At 53.5% G+C, this 19,278-nt stretch overlaps 8 protein-coding genes across 8 annotated transcripts; 2 read left to right on the top strand and 6 right to left on the bottom strand.

Moving 5' to 3' along the window:
• Positions 1-1,340: 1,340 nt before the first annotated feature.
• CCOS01_07205 (uncharacterized protein) lies at positions 1,341-2,485 on the top strand (the record flags this gene model as incomplete). The annotated part of the gene is made up of 2 exons (XM_060455372.1): positions 1,341-2,247; positions 2,301-2,485. 2 exons carry the CDS (start codon positions 1,341-1,343, stop codon positions 2,483-2,485), a joined length of 1,092 nt encoding a protein of 363 aa, XP_060313264.1.
• A 602-nt stretch (positions 2,486-3,087) lies between these two features.
• Positions 3,088-4,887, top strand: CCOS01_07204 (uncharacterized protein; the record flags this gene model as incomplete). The annotated part of the gene is made up of 1 exon (XM_060455371.1): positions 3,088-4,887. One exon carries the CDS (start codon positions 3,088-3,090, stop codon positions 4,885-4,887), a length of 1,800 nt encoding a protein of 599 aa, XP_060313263.1.
• A 144-nt stretch (positions 4,888-5,031) lies between these two features.
• CCOS01_07203 (uncharacterized protein) lies at positions 5,032-6,060 on the bottom strand (the record flags this gene model as incomplete). The annotated part of the gene is made up of 1 exon (XM_060455370.1): positions 5,032-6,060. The coding sequence occupies one exon, from the start codon at positions 6,058-6,060 to the stop codon at positions 5,032-5,034; it is 1,029 nt and encodes a 342-aa protein (XP_060313262.1).
• A 688-nt stretch (positions 6,061-6,748) lies between these two features.
• On the bottom strand, positions 6,749-7,288 carry CCOS01_07202 (uncharacterized protein; the record flags this gene model as incomplete). The annotated part of the gene is made up of 1 exon (XM_060455369.1): positions 6,749-7,288. One exon carries the CDS (start codon positions 7,286-7,288, stop codon positions 6,749-6,751), a length of 540 nt encoding a protein of 179 aa, XP_060313261.1.
• A 1,071-nt stretch (positions 7,289-8,359) lies between these two features.
• On the bottom strand, positions 8,360-9,723 carry CCOS01_07201 (glycosyl hydrolase family 18; the record flags this gene model as incomplete). Its single annotated transcript, XM_060455368.1, has 3 exons — positions 8,360-8,536; positions 8,598-9,389; positions 9,448-9,723. 3 exons carry the CDS (start codon positions 9,721-9,723, stop codon positions 8,360-8,362), a joined length of 1,245 nt encoding a protein of 414 aa, XP_060313260.1.
• Positions 9,724-11,039: 1,316 nt separating this feature from the next.
• On the bottom strand, positions 11,040-11,333 carry CCOS01_07200 (uncharacterized protein; the record flags this gene model as incomplete). The annotated part of the gene is made up of 1 exon (XM_060455367.1): positions 11,040-11,333. One exon carries the CDS (start codon positions 11,331-11,333, stop codon positions 11,040-11,042), a length of 294 nt encoding a protein of 97 aa, XP_060313259.1.
• A 1,950-nt stretch (positions 11,334-13,283) lies between these two features.
• Positions 13,284-14,465, bottom strand: CCOS01_07199 (deuterolysin metalloprotease; the record flags this gene model as incomplete). The annotated part of the gene is made up of 3 exons (XM_060455366.1): positions 13,284-13,863; positions 13,925-14,210; positions 14,264-14,465. The coding sequence occupies 3 exons, from the start codon at positions 14,463-14,465 to the stop codon at positions 13,284-13,286; spliced, it is 1,068 nt and encodes a 355-aa protein (XP_060313258.1).
• Positions 14,466-17,187: 2,722 nt separating this feature from the next.
• Positions 17,188-18,802, bottom strand: CCOS01_07198 (uncharacterized protein; the record flags this gene model as incomplete). The annotated part of the gene is made up of 2 exons (XM_060455365.1): positions 17,188-17,860; positions 17,925-18,802. The coding sequence occupies 2 exons, from the start codon at positions 18,800-18,802 to the stop codon at positions 17,188-17,190; spliced, it is 1,551 nt and encodes a 516-aa protein (XP_060313257.1).
• Positions 18,803-19,278: the final 476 nt, after the last annotated feature.

Genomic DNA, 19,278 nt, shown 5'->3' with positions numbered 1-19,278 from the left:
TGTGTAGGATATCGGTCTCAATTGGGTGTTTGGGGGAGTTGTGGTTGAGAATGGAGACAGGAGACGACGTTGTTGAGAGTGTTTCTCAGAGTGGTATTCTCGCGATGAATGACGGAATGAAGACGAATTTAAGTCGAGAGAAAGAGACGTTGAAACAACACGTGGGATTAGTAACCTGGTATTCAAGCTGTTGCTGAGAAATCGCGTGCTCAAGTGGGTAGACGCCATGGACGAGAACAAAGGTTGGTCAAGTTAAGGTACCCGTGTGTGGGCTTGGAATTGCGCTTAGAAACAATGCGACTTTGCAAAATCCCCCAGTGAATCGCATCTGCCCCACGAAGTTATTTCCGCGGACGAACAACCTTGGTCACTGAAGCCTTTAAGGTGTGTAGATAGGGAGCTATACGCATTGCCGGGGCGCACAGACTTTCAGTATTAGTCACCAAGGGGCTGTTTCTGCTTAGAAATATAGCCGGATATAGCAAGGGAATTCCCCAACAAGAAACAAACTTTGTCAAAGTTCAATTGAGCTAGGTATTGAAACATAGTCTGCCTACTACGTATGTATTCTTTCGTGGAATGGTGCTCGAGCTGAACTTGAGCTACATAAGAGGATGATGAGGGTATTCTCAACTTTTCTACAGTCTCTATGAAATGTGCTGTGACCAAGCCCTTGACCAACGAAATTCTGAGTAGCTTAGTTAAACCTTTGTGCGACACATTGTCATGGGCAATTGATACAATAATTGGCTGCCCGTATTACATCTTGAGAATGAACTCTCAAAGATTGATGTTCACGAATGAGATAAATGCCCGATGGATTGAGCTAATTTGACATCGAATCCTTAACCTACCCAACCTTCGGCTTTGCTCCCGATCCCATTCATCCTCGGGCCACACGGCCGGTCTCCATCACCCCGCTTCGTGGGAGCCCGACCGAACACGGCAATCACTGAACGAAAAGCTCCGAAACCACCACCGATGAGGATGGATCGGAGAAGATCATATAATTCCCCTCCTCAATTTGCGATGTAGTAACTGCCCGTTCCAAGATCTCCTGCATTGGAATTGCCTGTCAATCACCTTGGCGTAGCATCAACCCCTCTCAAAGTAACGCAGACTTTCTTATCGTGGTGCATCTCCGACGTGACCTTCGGAACCGGGATTGTGCGTACCCCACAAGTGTCTCTGGCGCCATACCGGCCATGAATGATAAAAGCATTCCAACGCTCATATCTACTGGCTTGGGCCAGGCCAAGCCAGACCTACCTCGTGGCACCGAGCTTCGAGGCATCAATCGTCAACAGCTACTTCGCAACTTCATGTGAAAACCACTCATAATGAAGCCCATCTCATCGGCAGCTCTCACCTGCGCCCTCGCCTCAACGGCCTGGGCCGCATCCTATACCGAATCCCTCCTCGGCCTACACAAGACCCTCGTCGAAGCCGACTCGACGACCAAATCCGAAGCCCTCGGAACACAAGCTCTCAAAGGCTACCTCGAGACGAACTTTACAGTCGAGCTCCAAACAGTCGAAGGAACCCGCCAAAACGTCTTTGCCTATCCCGGCACCGCCCGCGAAGCTCGCGTCCTCGTCACATCGCACTTTGACACAGTGCCGCCTTACATCCCTTACTCCCGCTCCGGCGATGAGATCCGTGGTCGTGGGACTTCTGATGCGAAAGGAAGTGTTGCAGCGCAGGTTATCGCTGTGGAGGAGCTTCTCGCGAGCGGGGAGATTGCCGAGGGGGACGTCGCGCTGTTATATGTCGTTGGTGAGGAATCTGGAGGCGATGGTATGGGAGCCGCAAATGAGCTGGGCTTAACGTGGGAATCCGTCATCTTTGGCGAGCCCACGGAAAATACCCTCGTCCGGGCGCACAAGGGCGTGCTGGGGTTCAATATCACAGCCGACGGCGTCGCAGGCCATTCTGGGTATCCCGAGTACGGTCGGAGCGCGATCGACCTGCTCGTGCGCGCCTTGGATAAGATTCAAGACACGAAGCTGCCGTGGACGGAAGAGTTTGGGAACACCACGTTGAATGTGGGCTTGATTGAGGGCGGGGTCGCCACGAATGTGATTCCGGAGAGCGCATCGGGGAGGGCGTCGATTCGGGCTGCGACGGAGGATTTACAGGGGATTCAGGATGTGCTGCAAAAGGCTGTGTCGGAGGTGACGCCGGAGTATGTCAATTTGACGTTTACTGGGTTTGGTTTGCCCGTGAGTCTGGACTACGATGTTGAAGGTATGTTGTTTGTCTGATTGTTTGACTGGAACGGCCTCGACTGACACAAGCAGGCTTCAACACTACTGTGGTGAACTATTACACGGATGTGCCACGCCTGAATGGAACCCATAAGCGTTACTTATACGGACCTGGGACTATTTTAGTGGCTCACTCGGCTGACGAGCGCATCACTGTTCAGGATCTCGAGCTTGCTGTGGAGGACTACAAGAAGCTCATCCTCGCTTCCTTGAAGTGAAGGGTTCTCGATTCCCTCTAATACTATGTCAATGATATGCCTTGATCGGATTCAAGCTCAATGGCCGGCTTTATCATCAATGCCCTTTCTGTACATCGCCTGACTCGTCTCGCACCCTGTAATGACCCTTTTGTGCCCAGGTTGTCCGTAGGTGGTGGAAGTTGCGTCGATTTTACCATGAGATGAATTCATGTGTAAGGATTTGAGTCAGGACTGGAATCTTGGAGCTCAACATTCGCTTGGGCCTCATTGGTATGAGTGAGATGAGACAAGGAATCATGAGCGAGTGAGTGAGTGGGAGCTCAGTGAGTGAAAGATACGTACCGTCTACCCCTCACGGATGGTCCGTGCCGAACCTGACGTCAGCCGTCTGGGCGGTCGCGACCCCGCCATGGCGATGGCGTCACACGTGACAGCTCAGCTGGAGCTCAGCTCAGCTCCCTCCGGCTGCCTCACCACCGCCAGCAACAGCGGGACCGGCCGCCGACCATCCACCAAGCTAGCACCATTCGAGAGCTCAACGGTCACCTTTATTGTGCCTGTCTCTCCTCCTCAAGCTAGCCCATCCACCCCCAAATCCCCCAACCCTTACCACCGCAACAATGTCCAACTCTCGTGGCCTCCCCGATGTCTTGATGACAAAGGTCGACGAGTATGTTGACTCTCTTGCTCCACAGATTCAACCCCGCATCGCGTCTGAGATCGACACCTTCCAGACGAGAACCATCGATAGTCTTGAAGACCAGGTTGTTGACGCCTTTCGTTCACTCTTTAACAAGGACAAGAACTCAGGCGATGGCTCGAGAGGACTGAACGACACACCACCTGACGCCTACGGCATTCAGTCTCTGCCCTTCGCAGATGAGATTGGCAAGCTCACTCGCAGCTTCAGCGTCATCACAGACGAGGCAGGCGATGATCTCCGCGACATCTTCAACCTCACCGATGAGGCCCGTGGAGGAGGAGGCGGCGGCCCTGAGACCCAATCCCGAGGCATCAGCCACAGCGACTCATTCGGCGGGGCAAAGGGCTTCCTCTCCTCCGCCATCAACGTCGTCCAAGACCACCTGGAAAAGAACAAGGGCTCAGGTGGCGGCGGGCAGGGCTTCGAACTCGACGGCCTCCTCGGAGTCCTCAGCAACACCGTCAAGGACGCCGCGCGGAACCCCGAGGAGAAGGCCCGCGTCATCAGTCCCGAGATCAAGGAGAAGGTCGGCACGAAACTGAGGGAGCAACATGCACCCATTGCGGAACAGTTTACCAAGATTGCTCTGGAGCATATCAAGCGATGGCTTCGCGGCAATACGAGCACGCGGGACCTCGGCGACGGTGTCAAGGGCGAGATTGAGGACCAGGTCAAGGATCTGGTCAAGGGACTTGGGGGCCTGTTTGGAAACAAGAAGAGTTCGCAGGAGGGTAGTCGGGGCATTGGTGACCGTGATGGCCCCGAGGGTGAAGGCGAGAGGGGCGGCTTCTCGAAGGTTATCAGCGACAAGCTCAGCACGGGTCTGGCAAAGGTGCACAGGGAAGTCCGTCTTGAGTTCCGCAAGATTCTCGGTGCCATCGAGAAGCAGCTCTTTGAGCTCCTGCCAGACGCCTTTCAGCGACCTCTGGAGAAGATTCTCGGAGGAAACCCCTTTGACTCTCAACTCGACCGCGACGCTGGCGGACACGCGGACCGCGGCTTCGGGGACGACATCAAGGTGAAGCTGGTCAACAAGATCCGAGCCCTGGTGCGGAAGGTGCAGGAGACGCTGCGCGAGAGCATTCTGGGCGTCGTCAATGGTGGCCACCGCAAGTTCGAGCGTGAGAGCTGGGTGTTTGTCCAGAACATTGTCGAGCAAAAGGTGCAAAAGTACCTTCCCAAGGTCAAGATCAACGTGCCGGATGATATCGGAAACGAGAATGTCAGCGTCGGTGCGCCGACGGCGGGATCTCAGCTTGGTGGTGAGCACCACTCGGGCCAGTCCCAGGGTGGCAACTACGCGCCGCCTCCATCGCTGCAGTATGGTGGACAGAGCTCGCATCAGCAGTCGTACAACCCTCCTCCGAGCCAGGAGTACCGACCTGAGCAACATCAGCAGCAGCAGCATCAATCACATCAGGAATACCGACCTGATCAGAACCAGCCGCCATCCTCGTACCAGCAGTACCACTCGGATCAGTACCAGGGTCAAAGTCAGAACCAGAACTACGGCCAAAGTCAGAACTACAACCAAAATTACAACCAGAACCAGGGCCAAGGTTACGGACAAGGGCAGGGTCAGAATTATGGAGGAAACCAGGGATACGGGGGTAACCAGAGCTACGGGGGTAATCAAGGCCATGAGAGTGGCCAAGGCTATGGCGGAAATCAGGGCTATCAACAGAACCAGGGATATGGCGAGAACCCGCGTTACTAGAAAATGAGGAAGCATCAAGCAAAGTAAGGCACAGCGGCATATAAGGAAATTTGCATCTGGAATCGGGGAAAGGATATCATTGAGACCGGGTTGAGAGCAGCTGACAAATTACGAAAAGAACCCAACAAATTCCATACCGGTGACCTATTCCCCGTCACCTCTCGCCATCTTCAGCGCCTCGTCCATCTTCTTCTCAAGTTGAATCCCAACAAGCACATCCAGCATCCTCACAAACTTCCCCCGATCCCCCTCAACCACATCCGCCAACTCTTTCGCACCGTCACCCTCCTGAATGACTCCAAACTTGACAGCAGCTTCAAGAGCTCTCTGATCAGCATACGGAAACACCTCCTCCCATTCCTCCTGTACTCTCCTCAAAAAGATCCCAGCGCCAGTCGGTCCAACGCCTTTAATCCCATCAGTCAACACCTTCTCAACCTTCCTCTGCGCCTCCTCTGTCTTCATCCCCTTGACCATCTCCCTCAACGCAGTCATCTTCTCAACATCTCCCTCGTCTTCCTTCCCCTCACCGCCATCACCATCCCCACCGCAAATCTTCCTCACCCCTTCAACTAAATCCCCCAACTGCACAGCAGTCTTCTCCTTATGCTGCGTCCTCGCCTCCCACATCACCTTCCTCCGCCCCTCAAACCCAGCTTCGTCGAGATCCCGCGGCGTGCGCAGGCCAAAAGGCGGGTTGAGCAGCGTGTTGATGGTGCGGAGGCCGAGGCGGTGGGAGATGGGTTTGCTTAGGAGGAGGGCGGCGACGAGGTTTTGGAAGGGGGTTAGGGTGGAGTCTGGGTAGGTTAGGCGGGGTCCTTTGTCATCGCTTTCATCATCGTCGTTCTTATCATTGCCGTTCTTCTTTGATGCCTTTGAGGTATTGGTCTTCTTCCCGGCGGAGTCGGGGGGAGGGTCTTTGCGATGTTGGCCTTCGTCCCAGTCAATTTCGCCGTGGCCTTGTGGGAGGGAGGGGAAGGCGAGGGAGAAGGCTTCGTCGCTTAGGAGCCAGTCTACAGTTGCTTTTGGATCCTCCGTCTTGGGCTTTTTGGTGTCGGGTTCATCATCCTGGTTATGGGTGGGCGGCGATGCTTCTGAGACTTTGCGCTTCGTGCCAGCGTCGGCGGCTTCGTTATCAGAGTTGCTGGATGCAGGCTCTCTTCGCGAGGTCATTGTGATATTGTCTTTGAATCACGAAGTGAATTGCTGATAGTATTGGCACAGTGTTTGAAACATGATCACATAATTGACTTCAAGATATGGTACTGGTGAGGATGGCGTCGACTTTTGAGCTGTCGTTGAAGGCTGGATCGTGGATGATGTCATGACTTTCGTGGCCGACGCCAAAGCGCGTCACTGCGCGTCGACGGACTGTTCATTGTTTTTTCTTTCTTTTTTGTTTGAATGCAAATGATGAAGCGGAGGTGATCATCAATGGCAAATGAATTCGACAAACATGAGAGCCAAGATCGATGCTACTTTAGGGGGGGTGTCTAGGGTGCACAAGTTCTCCATGCGCAGTCACTTCATCCACCAGTGAGACACGACGTTCTCTACGAAAGTAATCATGATGGATCAACTACTTTTGGAAGGTAGATCATCACTTTCACGAACCGATCCAATGCAAGAGTCTGATAAAACATCTTGCTTGAATAGTACCTCATGTAAGGCACCGCCATTCTGTACTATCTAGCCTTGAGTAGTCCCCAGGACCATATGTCGCAACCACGCAGCTAGATAGGAGCCATGCAAGCCAAAAGAAAGGGTATCATCAATCCAGAGAAGAAAGAGCAGTGGTCCATCCATTCCTCCTGCCGAATGCAACGAATAAACTGAAGTTCCCAACATCCTTGTGACCATCTCATTTCTGCTCGGCAGCCTCCTCCTTGGCGCCATCGGTATCACCAGTCTCTTCCTTAACAGCACCATCACCACCCTCGTTCATCTCCTCATTATCGACATTCTTCTCAGTAGCGGCTTCAGCAGCTTCAGCAGCAGAAGCCGAAGCCGCAGCCTCCTCCGCAGCCTTCTGCGCCTTGCTCTTGCGGCCGCGCTTCTTGGTAGGCGTGCCTTCCTCCTCAGCGCCCTCCTCGACTTCGGCAATCTTCTTCTTGCGCGGGGTGGCAGTCTTCTTGGGCCGGGGTGTAGAGACAGAACCAGAACCGTCCTCGGTGCTGTTGCTGCTGCCGCTGCCGGCGAACCAGCCGTGCTTGGTGGCGGCGCGGGTGAGGAGGGTGCGGGCGCTGGAGGCGCTGGAGAGGCCGGCCTCCTCGGCCATCTTCTCGAGGACGGCGGTGGTGGGACGGTCGACGTGCTTCATCATTGCGAGGGCGAGCTTGAGTTCGCCGTCGGTGAGGTTGAGGGTGGCGGCGGCCTCGGATGCGGCGGTCTTGGGAGGCATTTTTTGTTGCTCTTGCGAGTTTCTGGTGAAATATGGTGAGTGGATGGGTGGCGGTGATGAGAGTGAATGAAACGCGGATGGGTGAGTGAGAAAAAGGTGGGTGAGGTGAGGATTGATTGAGGAGATGAGACTGCCGTGATACTCACTGCGAGAGGTAGATGTGAGTTGTCAAAGTAAGGTAAGTATCAGATACGTGGTGTCGAAGAACTCGGAAGGAGGATTCTTGGACCCGAATAGTTGTGGTATCTTGAGTGGATGGCGAAGGAAGATGAGCTGCAAGATATTTGTGAGATTGTGAGAGTGATGTGAGTGGCGAAGGTGATGAGAATAGTTGCTCAGTAGGAAAAAGTGAGGCGGTTTAATATTGGCTCCGCTGAGGCGCGCGACGTTCTCGACTCGAACCGAATTTAGGCAGGTACGCATGAAGTGGCTCAAGGCAGGAGCCTTCCTGAAAAGGCTTCCTCTTTCCAGGATGAAGTTGAGATCAGTACGAGCTCATGAGAAGCGCGCCTTACATGTCTCCCTCACAGCCTCAGGCTGTTGCCTCGAAATACATCAGCCTACTGAATACCATACACAATGGAGATGAGACACTTCTTAATTTCTTGACATTTGCTCTTTGTTCCACTACGTTCTATAGGTTGACAAGAGACATAAGGCATCACTTAGAAAGTTCTTCTATCAGTGTACACGATGAATAAGCCCTCTTGGGAGAGGTAGAAGAGGCAGTATTTGGGTGACTATAGTGGGCGATGTCTTTCTGTCACAGGTCCCAAGTTCAAGGACATCCGATTGATATGATGAAGCATCACACAGCATCACCGACAGCCGCCACCACAAACTTGTCCTGACGGAGATCGATACAGTTCTAGGATTCAAGACTAATGAAGGCAGTACTCGAGACTGATTGAAAGACTCGTTAGATCAACTTAAGGTTGTGATACTGAGTATATTGACACTAGTGTGACAGGGTATGAGAAGGAAATGGTATGTACTCCATAGATGATGCTATTACAACTTGTCGCTGAGACCTTTTATCTAACCAATGCGCGCTTGACTGCAACAAGTCTCTTACAAGCCGACCGCAGAGCGGATGGCGTTGATGAGAATGTTGTTGTAGTCACCACCAGCCTCCCACATGGCGAAGCCAGCCAGCTTGTTGGATGTGACGTAGTTGCCCTTGGCGGTCAAGGACTGGACGTTGTCGTAGGAAACCCAGACTTGAGCAGTCTCGTTGTAGAGGAAAGGCTGTTCAGCTGTTAGTTACTGTGCAAGTGTGGTGGGTATCAGTGAAAGGGACAAAGCTTACAGTCTGACTGCAGTTGTCGTATCCGGTAGCAATGCTGTCACGAGGCTTGCCCGTCTCGTCGAGGAACTTGCCCTCCTTGATCATGCTCCAGAAGGTGTAGGTTCCACTAGGAGGAGAAGCGGCGCCGCACTCGTCGATTGATGGGTCGTCGTCCCAGCTGCTGCCCTGGAATCGGTTGGTGCTGTTCTGGACGGGGTAGGCGTTCAAGACACCAGGGGAGGCAAAGGCGTTGGTAGAGTTGACGGAGAATCCGTGACCGTAGGCACCGACGGCGAGAACAAGCTTGTTGGCGGGGATACCGGCGCCAATCCACTTCTCAACACCCTCCTTGATACCGCCCTGGTTGTTGCGGGCGTCGCAAGTCATGGCAAGGGGTGCGTTAGGGCCTCCGGTAGCAGCCCAGGCGCCGTAGATGTCGTATCCCATGACCATGAGGTAGTCGAGGGAGCTGGCGAAAGAGGAGAGGGTGCCGTTGGTGCTGGCAACGTCGAGGGCGTTGTTCCAGGGGTTCAGGCTGGTGGCGGCGGTGAGGTAGAGCTGCTTGGTCTGCTTCTGGCGGAGCTCGGTGAGGAAGGAGGCAAAGTTTGCGGTGTCGTCCTTTGCGATTGTGTTGCAGCCGAGGCCCTGGCGGTTGGGGTACTCCCAGTCAAAATCGAGGCCGTCGAGGTTGTACTTTTCGACAAAGTCGAGGCAGGTCTTCACGAAGGCGGTTCTGTTCTCCGCGCTGCCGAAGGCGGTGCTGAAATAGCGGCTGCCGGTCCAGCCTCCGATAGAGACGAGGGCCTTGACATTCTGCGGAGAGGTGTTAGATACTCTGTTGGATATTAAACTTGATCTACGGGTAACATACGTGCTCCTTGGCGGCCGCGACAAAGACGGGAAGCTGGTCGGGAGCCGACTTTGTGAGGTTGAGGCTGCCGTCGGCGGCGGTCTCGGCGAAGGCGTACTTTGCGTCGGTGTACTTGTCCCACGGCATGTCGGAGACGGGGAATCCGCGGTTCGCGTGGTAACCCGCGAAATAGGTGGATGCGACAACGCCAGAGGTGTTGACGTTGCGCGCAGAGTAAGGCGCGGCGGAAGCGCCCACGGCCAACATGGCCGCGAGCGAGAGTTGAGCGAATGACATGATGCTGTTGTGGATAGTAGAAACGAACTAGATGCAAAAGAATGTAGTAAAGTTGGAAAAGATGTTCAGCTCGAGGCTAAGCTGGCAAGCCAACAGCACTCGGGGATTGGGGTGACGGCTCGGTTTGCTTAAATAACTTCGACGTAGTACGACCCCCTCGCGGCCAACACTGTTCACGACCACCTTACGGAGTTGAGGAGCCCCCCTACGGAGCACTACAATAGAGTTCACCATAGCCCCATGTTGACGAAGCAAACTAATTGCTTTTCTGGGGCCGCTGGGACCAACGTCAACGGCAAACAGGCGCGCGAATGACTCGGAGCAGGGGGGCTGACGACCTCTGCCGGCAGGGATCACCCAGGTGCCGCGAACCCAAAGGTTTGGTCTGATGTTCAACTTTTCTCCCTATGAGTTGTTCAGGTTTCTTTGATGCTCGAGGCTGCAGCATGTCTAGGTATGGAAACATATCGGCATGTTCTCTTTGATAGGCTTACGAGGTGCATTTGTGCTCCATGCAGTCAGATATACCCCTGAGCCCCGAGCGGCAAAGACGGGTTCCCAAAATTCTGCGCGTCTGCTGCGGCGGCAGCCCTGTCGGTATGCGAGAGTTGCGAACATGCACCCAGCACGAGCCCCCTATTCTTAGAAGGGCGGGCCAACAACAATGGAAGGTTTGCCTGTGTTCCATTTGAATCCAAGGATGTCTCTTGCGCCGGGCCGCCCGGGACGGAGCTGGGCACTTACGTCTTGCTGCGCTGCAGCTGCATTCAAGCAACGGGAGATCGGACTGGGCGAATGACTGCCATATTGGGTTTTTTCCCAACTTGGGCTCTTGGGAGTCTTGGCTTTTGCGGGAGAGGGGGAGCATGGCGCAGTGAGTGGCCACGATGGCGCGGATGACAAGCCCGTCTACAGAGTTATGCCTCACAAAAGATGCCGTGCTCTCGTGGAATTGCTGGGGATTGGTCGACGAGGATGAACTTTACTATGTGACGGAACCCTGGGGAGCTGACTGGACGGGACGCGATGGTTCGTCTATGGCATGTTGGTTGGCCGGTTGGTCTGAGGGAACTGTGGCGATCGGAGTAAGGCATTCTTTCTTTTCTCTCTCTTTCGGTCTTTCGCAATCGCATGTTCGCGAACTATCTTTCGCGAAGCCTCCAAACCCCTTTCAAGGAACAGCGCAGTTGTGAAAGGCCTCCCATTGCCCACCCGTGCCACCCTCCAGAGTCCTCCTCATCCTCCTCCTCCTCCCCCCACGGTTTCGTTTCCACCTTGGCGGAGAGCAGTTCCTCAGGGCAAAAACTTTGTTTTTCTTAGTGTACCACTGTAACACCATAGCAGTCTGCCCAACTAGCCGTACAGAGCGTAGAGCGAGTGGTTGAGCGGGCTGCCGAGGTCGAACATTCTGAAACTCTGGCTAAAAGCATTTCGTGCGTCTTGGACGTTGGTTGGTGCCGTGCGTTGCAGCCAGCGTTACATGGCGGCGGCCTGGGGGTGCCGACCGGCGGTTGGCCCTCCGATCGGGCGAACAGGAACAGCCAACAGATCATGAGAGGTGACAAGCTGACAGCTGTCCGATCGTTCAACTTGAGGTTGATCACTTGCATTACTGTTCGTCTTCCATCAGTCAAATCATAGGCGGCCGTTAGTAGCCTCACGCGCACAATAAACGCCCAGTCAGCCGGCGCGACGCCGCCCGCCAACGGTCTCCCGGGGCCCCGGAAGTGCCGTTTCCCACATGCAAGGGCGCTTTTGTCCACCCCGCTTTACCCCTGAGAGCCGCTTTTTCTCTCTTTCTACTCGTTTTCTTTGCGCAGTCTGAGCTGAGTCAGCCACCGGAATTGGGGAAGTTTCCTCTTTCAGGGGAAATTGGGAATAGCTACGTTCCCAGTTCGGCTGCGAAACCATCCGACCACTCTTCGTTATTAGTCTTGGCAGCACATCGGAAAATGACGAGGCCTGTGGTATTTTCCGGTGGAGGCGATCACATCTGATTGGACCCATTGAACAGTTGTTGATTCCTTCTAAAGCCGAATGCGGTTGAGTCGCGAAAACGAAGCGTGTTTCTCTTCCTTGCGATTCTGCGTCGCTCACGTTCAAGATGACAGTCCAGAAAGCATCGAGAGAGCTCCGTCTCAGAAAATGGAAGGAACCAGGTCTGTTGGCTCTAGGTCTTTGAGAGCTTGGCCCAGGCAACGGCTGTCACCGTCACAACCGAAGAGAGCATTCATCTGTTTGACAATTGGAAGACTTGAAAATCTTATGTTATTGCCGGCGACGTATACTGAGCTTTTCTCTTGATAATGGGGCTCAGGAACTTCGTCCATGGTTCAAATTGATAGCATTCTTCCTCGTGACATGGAGGCTTTGGTCTGCCTGGAAGACGTTATGGTACAATCTCACGAGCATTTCTCGAACTTCTAGTGTCGTCCGCAGCGCATTGAGAAAACCGGCACAATGATGCGAGGGCGATCAGGAAGAAATACGAGATCGGGTTCACGGTAATGCTGGCGACCAGATGGGTCTGCAATTTACTAAACTTTTTTGACACAAAAAAAAAAGACTGAACCTTGTAGATCATATCTATTTCCAGCAAATATTCGGCGGGAAAGCCCTGTTGATTGTTCAGAGTTCGGCTTTGGGAAAATTCGCAACGACAATCAACCAAAGCTCCTATAAGATTGTCTGTTCCGAATTCAATTTCAAATATTTACATAAATTTATCTGAACAAAGAGAAAGCTTATAAGCTCAATGGTCAAGTAAGGTTTCGGCAAGATGTGCAAATAACCAAAGTAGTCTGTGAACTCTGCGGCTAACGCGACTTCACCACCGCACGCTCAATTGATAACTGCCAATCTCGCCGTTTTCCAGACAAAAAGCTTCATGAGTGTTTAATACTGCACCTCTGAGGTCAGAGCGAACACGATTGACCCCATGGAAGTGGCATGGAAGGGTGGGTTGCTGCAGGAGAAGACCTCCAATGCAAGATGGATGAGCCGATTTCGCGACTGAGCGTTCTACTATTACAAGTAGGATGTTCTGGATATTGCGCTGAACGAAACCGATTGATAAAAGCCGATCTGGTAACCTATGAGTTCGGAGACTGTGAGGAGAAACACTTTGCAATGGGAAAGGGCGCAATTGGAATCAGGCAAAAAGGAGATTGGAACTACAACCACAAGGACATGCTAGTTCGGACTACTTATTGAGAAACTATGGTTCCTGGGGACATTCGGAGTTTCATACGCCTACGTCTACAAGCTGATTAAAAAGACTTCTTCTTCGAGTACATGTATCACAGTCAAGTAATCACTTGCGATAGTGAGAAGATCTCAGGAGTTCAACCGTTACTTCATAGGCTACTTCTAGCACTCAGCTCACATCAAGCCATTCCGCGACTAAGCTCCCCCTAGGCATATAAATATCCCGCAGTAGTTCCCACTCTACCCGGACCGTCAACTGAATTATAGACATTGAAAGAAGGAAGGGCTCTCATCCCCAAAAGGGAACAGCACCCAGACCAAACTATGCATGTACGTCATATAGACGAACACGCTTAGCCGGTGGTGCAGCCACCGAGGCGGACGCTCTCAGCGTACATCTCGTAGGTGTCGGCGTTGGCAGCAGCCTTGGTGGCAGACAGAGCCTGGGCGGCGGTGGGGCCGTAAGCCCAGTCGGTGGTGCCGTAGAGATGGGTCATCTCGTGCAGCATGCTGCCGGCGCGGTCGTAGTCGTCTCCGGAGCACTGGGAGGCGAGCTCGGGGAAGCCCCAGAAGCCGTTGTTGGGGCAGGGGACGATGACGTTGTCCGAGGGGACGGTGTAGAGGAGGGCGCTGCCGTCGGTGCAGTCGCTGTAGGTGTCCGTGCAGGAGATCTTGGGGGAGGTGGTCTGCACGCCGGCGACGTCGTTGTAGATGGTCTGGACCTTGGAGGCAACCGAGGTCGACTTGAACCAGGTGGTGTAGTAGTAGGACGAGGTGCCCGCCGCGGTGGAGGCGGCCTTGGCCATGGAGATGGCGTCGGTGACGGAGGTCTTCAGGGAGGTCGTCTGCGCGGTGGTGCAGGACGAGTAGGTGATGGCGCGCTTCTGGATGCGGGAGTTGAAGGGCTCCTCACGCTTGCGGGAGATGTGGTCCCTGAAGATGTCGGGTTAGTAAGAGGATCGCTATTCGCACCGAATGTTGGAATAGGACTTACGCAGCAGCGGTGGTCTGGTCGACAGTGACCTCGACCTCGCCGGAGGTGACATCGGCGCAGGAAGCCAAGTCCTTGAAGGCGGAGGGGATGCTGTCACCAACGGCGTAGCGGAAGCCCTGGATGGCAGTGACCTTGGCGTCGGCAATGCCGTCGAGCTTGTAGCTCTTGGCGGCGTTGACGGGGACGGTGATGGTCTCGCCGGCAGCGATCTTCTGGAAGAGCTTGGCGTCGAGGCCAGTGCGCTTGTAGTTGACGAAGATACCCTCGAAAGGAAGAGCAGTGCCCTCTGGTTCTTGTTAGATGCTATCCCCAATGATGTAATAGCGTGCATCTACATACCGGCATCGGTCACCAGGAGATCCTGGGTGGCATGGTCGCTGAAGACGGTGTTGCCCTTGAAGACGGAGACGGCCTCGCTGCCGGTGTTGGTAACGGCGACGTTGACGGTGTGGTTCTCGGCGTTGCTGATCTCAATAGAGAGAGGGCAAGTGGCCGAAGCGGCACCAGCGAGAAGGGCGACGGAGAGAGCCTTGGCAACCATTTTGACCTAGAGACCTGAGGGATGAGGAATGACTGAGGATGGGAGTGAAGAGAAGTATTTGGATCATTGTTTGCGGATTGTTCAGCTATATAAATACTCGAAATGTTTACATTTTCCCCGCCAATATCATGATTGAATGGTTGCATGGTCATCATTAGCAGGGCTCTGATAAGCCCGAACGGAGCAATTCCTTCGTCAAGAAGGTGAGATTACAATGGCAAGTCTGAAAGTGCACGTTTCCGCCGGTCGTAAATGTGGGCGGTTCACGATGAACCTGACTAGTCTGGATCTGGCAGGAGCTAAATTGAGCTAAATCAAGCATAACTAGGACATGTCGGGGTAGTTTGAGTCTATTCAAGAAAAGCTTCGGGAACTCGATCCATGTCGAGGAGGTGCGGAAGGCAGAGGGTGGGTAGCGTGCATATTACAAGCTGGCAGAAAGCCGTTGAGCAAATGAAAAGGAGCCCGTTAAACAGCAGATAACATCGGGATAGTCTGGTGATCTCGGTATGTGGGCAACAAGGGGAAGCGGATGGGCCCGATGCAGCGCCGCAAGAGAGGCCGGGGAAACCGGCAATTCAGACGCATGGGCGGCTGTCCCACACCCAAGACTAAGCAAGTTAGGAAGGCTGTTGTCGCATTTGGTGCGAAAAGGGGAGGTCCTTAGGTAATGAGCAGGGTATGGCCTGGCAATCCATTGGAAAACAATGAGTATTGTCGCATCAGTTCATATCGCAGGAGGGCCATGTGTGGACATTGCGGCCATGTCCGCTTATACGTTATCAGCGAGTTCCTCGCCAAAAGATGCGCGTATGCGCGTAAGTTGCCACCTTGACTGTACCATGGATCAATTGTGGAAGTTGCGTAGCGGGCGGGTGGGCGGACGGGAATATCATCGCCTGAAGGATGAGACGAACTTCTACGACTCGTCTAATCATGAGCCTCGGCAATCGGACTCGGGGCGACTGGTGACGGTCCTCGCCGATGGCGATGACGGATATTCCGCCAGAAAGGACCTTTGGCCATGAAAATGGCAACTCAATACTCGAGAATGGCAAGGTTGTTCCATGAGTCTAGCATCAGCAAAAGAGTTGAGGTAACAGGAGCGAAAACCGGATGGGAAATGAAGCGGATACCACTAACGACCCGTCACCTTGCCATTTTAGGGGTCATCCGCCCCGATCTCGCGCCGAGGTTATGCCCAAAGACAGATTCACCTCTATCCTGACCTCTCGTTACCTCCAGCGCGTCGTTCTCGAGCTTCTCTGACGGTCACAAGGCCAAGCTTGAAGTTGAATATCCAGGCAATCTTGAATATGATGTTGGATCTAGGTTCGGGCCCTTGGAAGGGTGGATCGACGTATGCACTGGAGCTGAGTGCAGCCAAGTGAAGCCAAGTGAAGCCAAGTTGAGGCCAAGCCAAGCCAAGAGTCTTGGCTGGACTGCTAAGAATCTTGGCCCAACGCGACATCTGGGATCTCAGATCTGGGCTGCATAACCCCTCGTCGATAGTCCCCTCTGAGATTAATGACTGGGCAAGCCGTCAATAATACCTTGTCGGCAAATGATGTCACCTGCAAAATGAGTCCAACCGCACTCTGAAGATGCGCCTTCGTCTAGCCCATCCATAAGAGACAATTCTAAATGTGTTGGAGTCCTCTTTATCGGAGTTCTCTTTTTTCAATCTCGATTTTGAGGCTCATATAGGTCACTTTTCTTGAAGTCATCCAGGAGCTTGTCGTAAATAAGCCATCTCGCCAAATACAGCAAAAAACAGTATCTTTGCAGGCCATCGCTTTGAATGAATGGAGTATCTGGATATTTTAATTGATGTTGCCTCGTTCTGAAGTGAGTCCTTGCGTACTTAGAGGAAGTCGCATTGAGGAAAAATATCTGTTCGGCGACCAGATATTCGACACATGTGTGGTTCTTAGAACAGCTTTTTTACTAATCCGGTACGAATTTCGTCTTAACCGAATTGAAAATTGAAATATGCCAGTTGCCACTTGGTCTTTAGGGCATTTTTGACGGATCAAGTGACATTCAAGGGTTGGTAGATTGAGCCAATACCGATGAAATCTGGCAGGTTGTTCTGAAATGGGCGCAATGCAGATGAAACGTTGTTATAGAAAAGACACGACTTCGTAAGTGCAGAGAGCTTTTACCGAATGATTTCGTAGTTTGCGCCATTTGTCACGAGAAAATCAGGTTATATCATTGCCAGCGTCGGTATGGTTATTGGTCACCGATTGGTCCAAAATTGCAAAAGTATCCACAGGCGTTCTCTGACCCAGAGAGTACCACCCTATCCCACCGGCTGCGGGATGGTAAAAGGTGTTCGTCCTTGTCAGAATAATAATAACTTCCCCGTTGATCAGAGCATTCTTCTCTCGCTTGCACGGGTCTATCAAAAAGGATCAAACATGCATAATGAGAGAGACTACTGGCACATCTGCCAATGCTGTCTACTAGTCTACGGGATAGAGGAGGTGCTCCGAAACGACACGCGGATGAAGGTTGGGAGCGTAGGTCTTGACACAGTTCCAGAAGTGAAGGAGACAATGGGGAAAGTTTGTATTGATATTGGCTCTGCCACGTACCCCGGGTCATTGACATGAATCCGTGAGGGAGCTCATGAATGACCCTCGCTAACACCACTGAAAGTGTAGCCTTCTAACAGCCAATCTAATGACAACAATATATATGTACAGTCAACGCAACTTCAAGCTCCCTCCAAGTGATCTGCCTTCTCGCCCTTTTCGGAGTTAAACTCCTGCGGCATGGCAATCGGTCGTGTTTTGGCATACTTCACTGTAGCCATCCACGAAGGCGACTCACGGAACAGGAGATCAATCTCCTCGAGATTCCGTCCCGTCGTCTCAGGGAAGAAGAAGTACACTGTCACCGGCATAGCGGCCGCAATCACGGCGTAGACGATATAGTAGCGCCATCCAATGGTGTTGAGAGCAACCGGCGTAACCATGATGACGAGGAAGTTGAACAGCCAGTGGTTCGCTGTCGAAATGGAACTCATCGCCATACGCAGACGCAGTGGCGCAACCTCTGTGCAGTAGAGGTAATTCGCTCCCATGAGGCCGATTGGGATCCACGTGTTGTACAAAAAGATGAAGAAAGCAGCCGCAATCTGAGCTGGGTAGTTGCCGGTCCCGAATGATGTTGCGATAGCGAGTGCGATCATACAAAGAGACATCCCTGCGCCACTGACGATGAATGCAGCGCGTCGCCCGAACCGGTCGATCGTGAAGAAAGCGATGAAAGAGGCGAAGAATTTCCACGTCAGGGTTCCGCCGCTGAGAATGCGAGAGTACTGGCTAGAGAGACCGAGGCCTTGTTGGAAAAGGATTGGTGCATATACGCTGACGAGGTTGGAACCACTGTTGAACGCAGAGTTAGTCATCTTGTTGTCAATGAGAAGCTATTAGAAGGGGGACAACATACGCCATCTGTTGGAAGAATTGAAGCGACATGCACAGGCAGAAGCGATACAAAAGCTTGTCTTCGCCCATCTTGAGGACATCTTTCAAGGAGACCTGTGTGCCCTTTGTTTCTTCGAGGGAATACTCGATTCCGGAAAGCTCAGCCTGAACCTCCATAGAATCTGCCGGAAGCGATTTCAATACGGAAATCACAGCGCGAGCTTGCTCTGACCTTCCTTTCATGACGAGCCATCTGGGTGATTCCGGGAAGAAGTAGATTGCGGCCATTAAAACGATGGAGAAGAACACGGCGATGGCCAGAGGTGGACGCCAAGTAATGGGACCAGAGTGGAATTGGAAAAAGCCGAGATCGATCCAGGATTCGAGCATGTAGCCCACGCACATGAACACGCCAGATATGACCACTTGTCGGCCGCGGTTAGCAGCAGCAGACGTCTCGGACTGCCAGACTGGGACGATGGAGCTAAGCTGCCCGATGCCGAGACCGGTGAGAACACGGCCAACGACGAATTGAGGGAGGCCAAAAGCAGCTGCCATGAGAATTTCGCCAATGAGCGTCATGATGGCGGAGACAAAGATGATGTTGCGGCGGCCGTAGATGTCGCCGGTCCAGGAGCAAGATAGTGAGCCGATTGTTGCACCAATAGTGAAGGTGGCGACGATGAAGCCTTGGAGTGTCGAGTTTGCCGATTTCTGGGCTCCGGTTGTGTTGACAGTGTCGATCTCGGGGAACGTTTTGACCCAGTCTTCTTCCGTCAGCAGGCCACCGACGACGCCAATGTTGTACCCGTAAAGAATGAAGCTGGGCGCGATGATGAGGGCGATTCTCAGATTGTTGAGAGCATTGCCCGTGAGGCCAAAGTACTTCTTGGAACCCATGATTCCTGCAGCGTTTCCGCAAATAATACGCACACACACGCCGCTACGAACGGATAGGGTGAACAAGGGTTGGACAAGAAGAAGAAAGGAAACAAGACGCGTGGTGTCCCTCTTCTCTCGGTGTTTTCTCATGAGAGTAAGGAGAAACGAGTCGCCTTTTAGCCTCAACACAGATCTATGGCCCCACGAGGCGCTTAGATAACTCCATGATGGAGCCGTGTGTGGGAGAGTGCGGAGGTATCCAATGCCTTCCGTGTCCCCCGTGGAGAGGAGAGGAGGGTGCGGGAGGGAGCCCGCGACCCATCCACGCGCCCACAGGGCGGGCGCGCGGGCGGGGGGGTGGGGGGGTGGGGGGGGGGGGGGGGGGGGGGGGGGGGGGGGGGGGGGGGGGGGGGGGGGGGGGGGGGGGGGGGGGGGGGGGGGGGGGGGGGGGGGGGGGGGGGGGGGGGGGGGGGGGGGGGGGGGGGGGGGGGGGG

This window comes from Colletotrichum costaricense (genome assembly GCF_030867565.1).
Source record: "Colletotrichum costaricense strain IMI 309622 chromosome Unknown Scaffold_7.1, whole genome shotgun sequence".
NCBI lineage: Eukaryota > Fungi > Ascomycota > Sordariomycetes > Glomerellales > Glomerellaceae > Colletotrichum > Colletotrichum costaricense.
The sequence above is the reverse complement of the archived record's forward strand: the minus strand, read 5'-3'. Positions and strand labels throughout refer to the sequence as shown.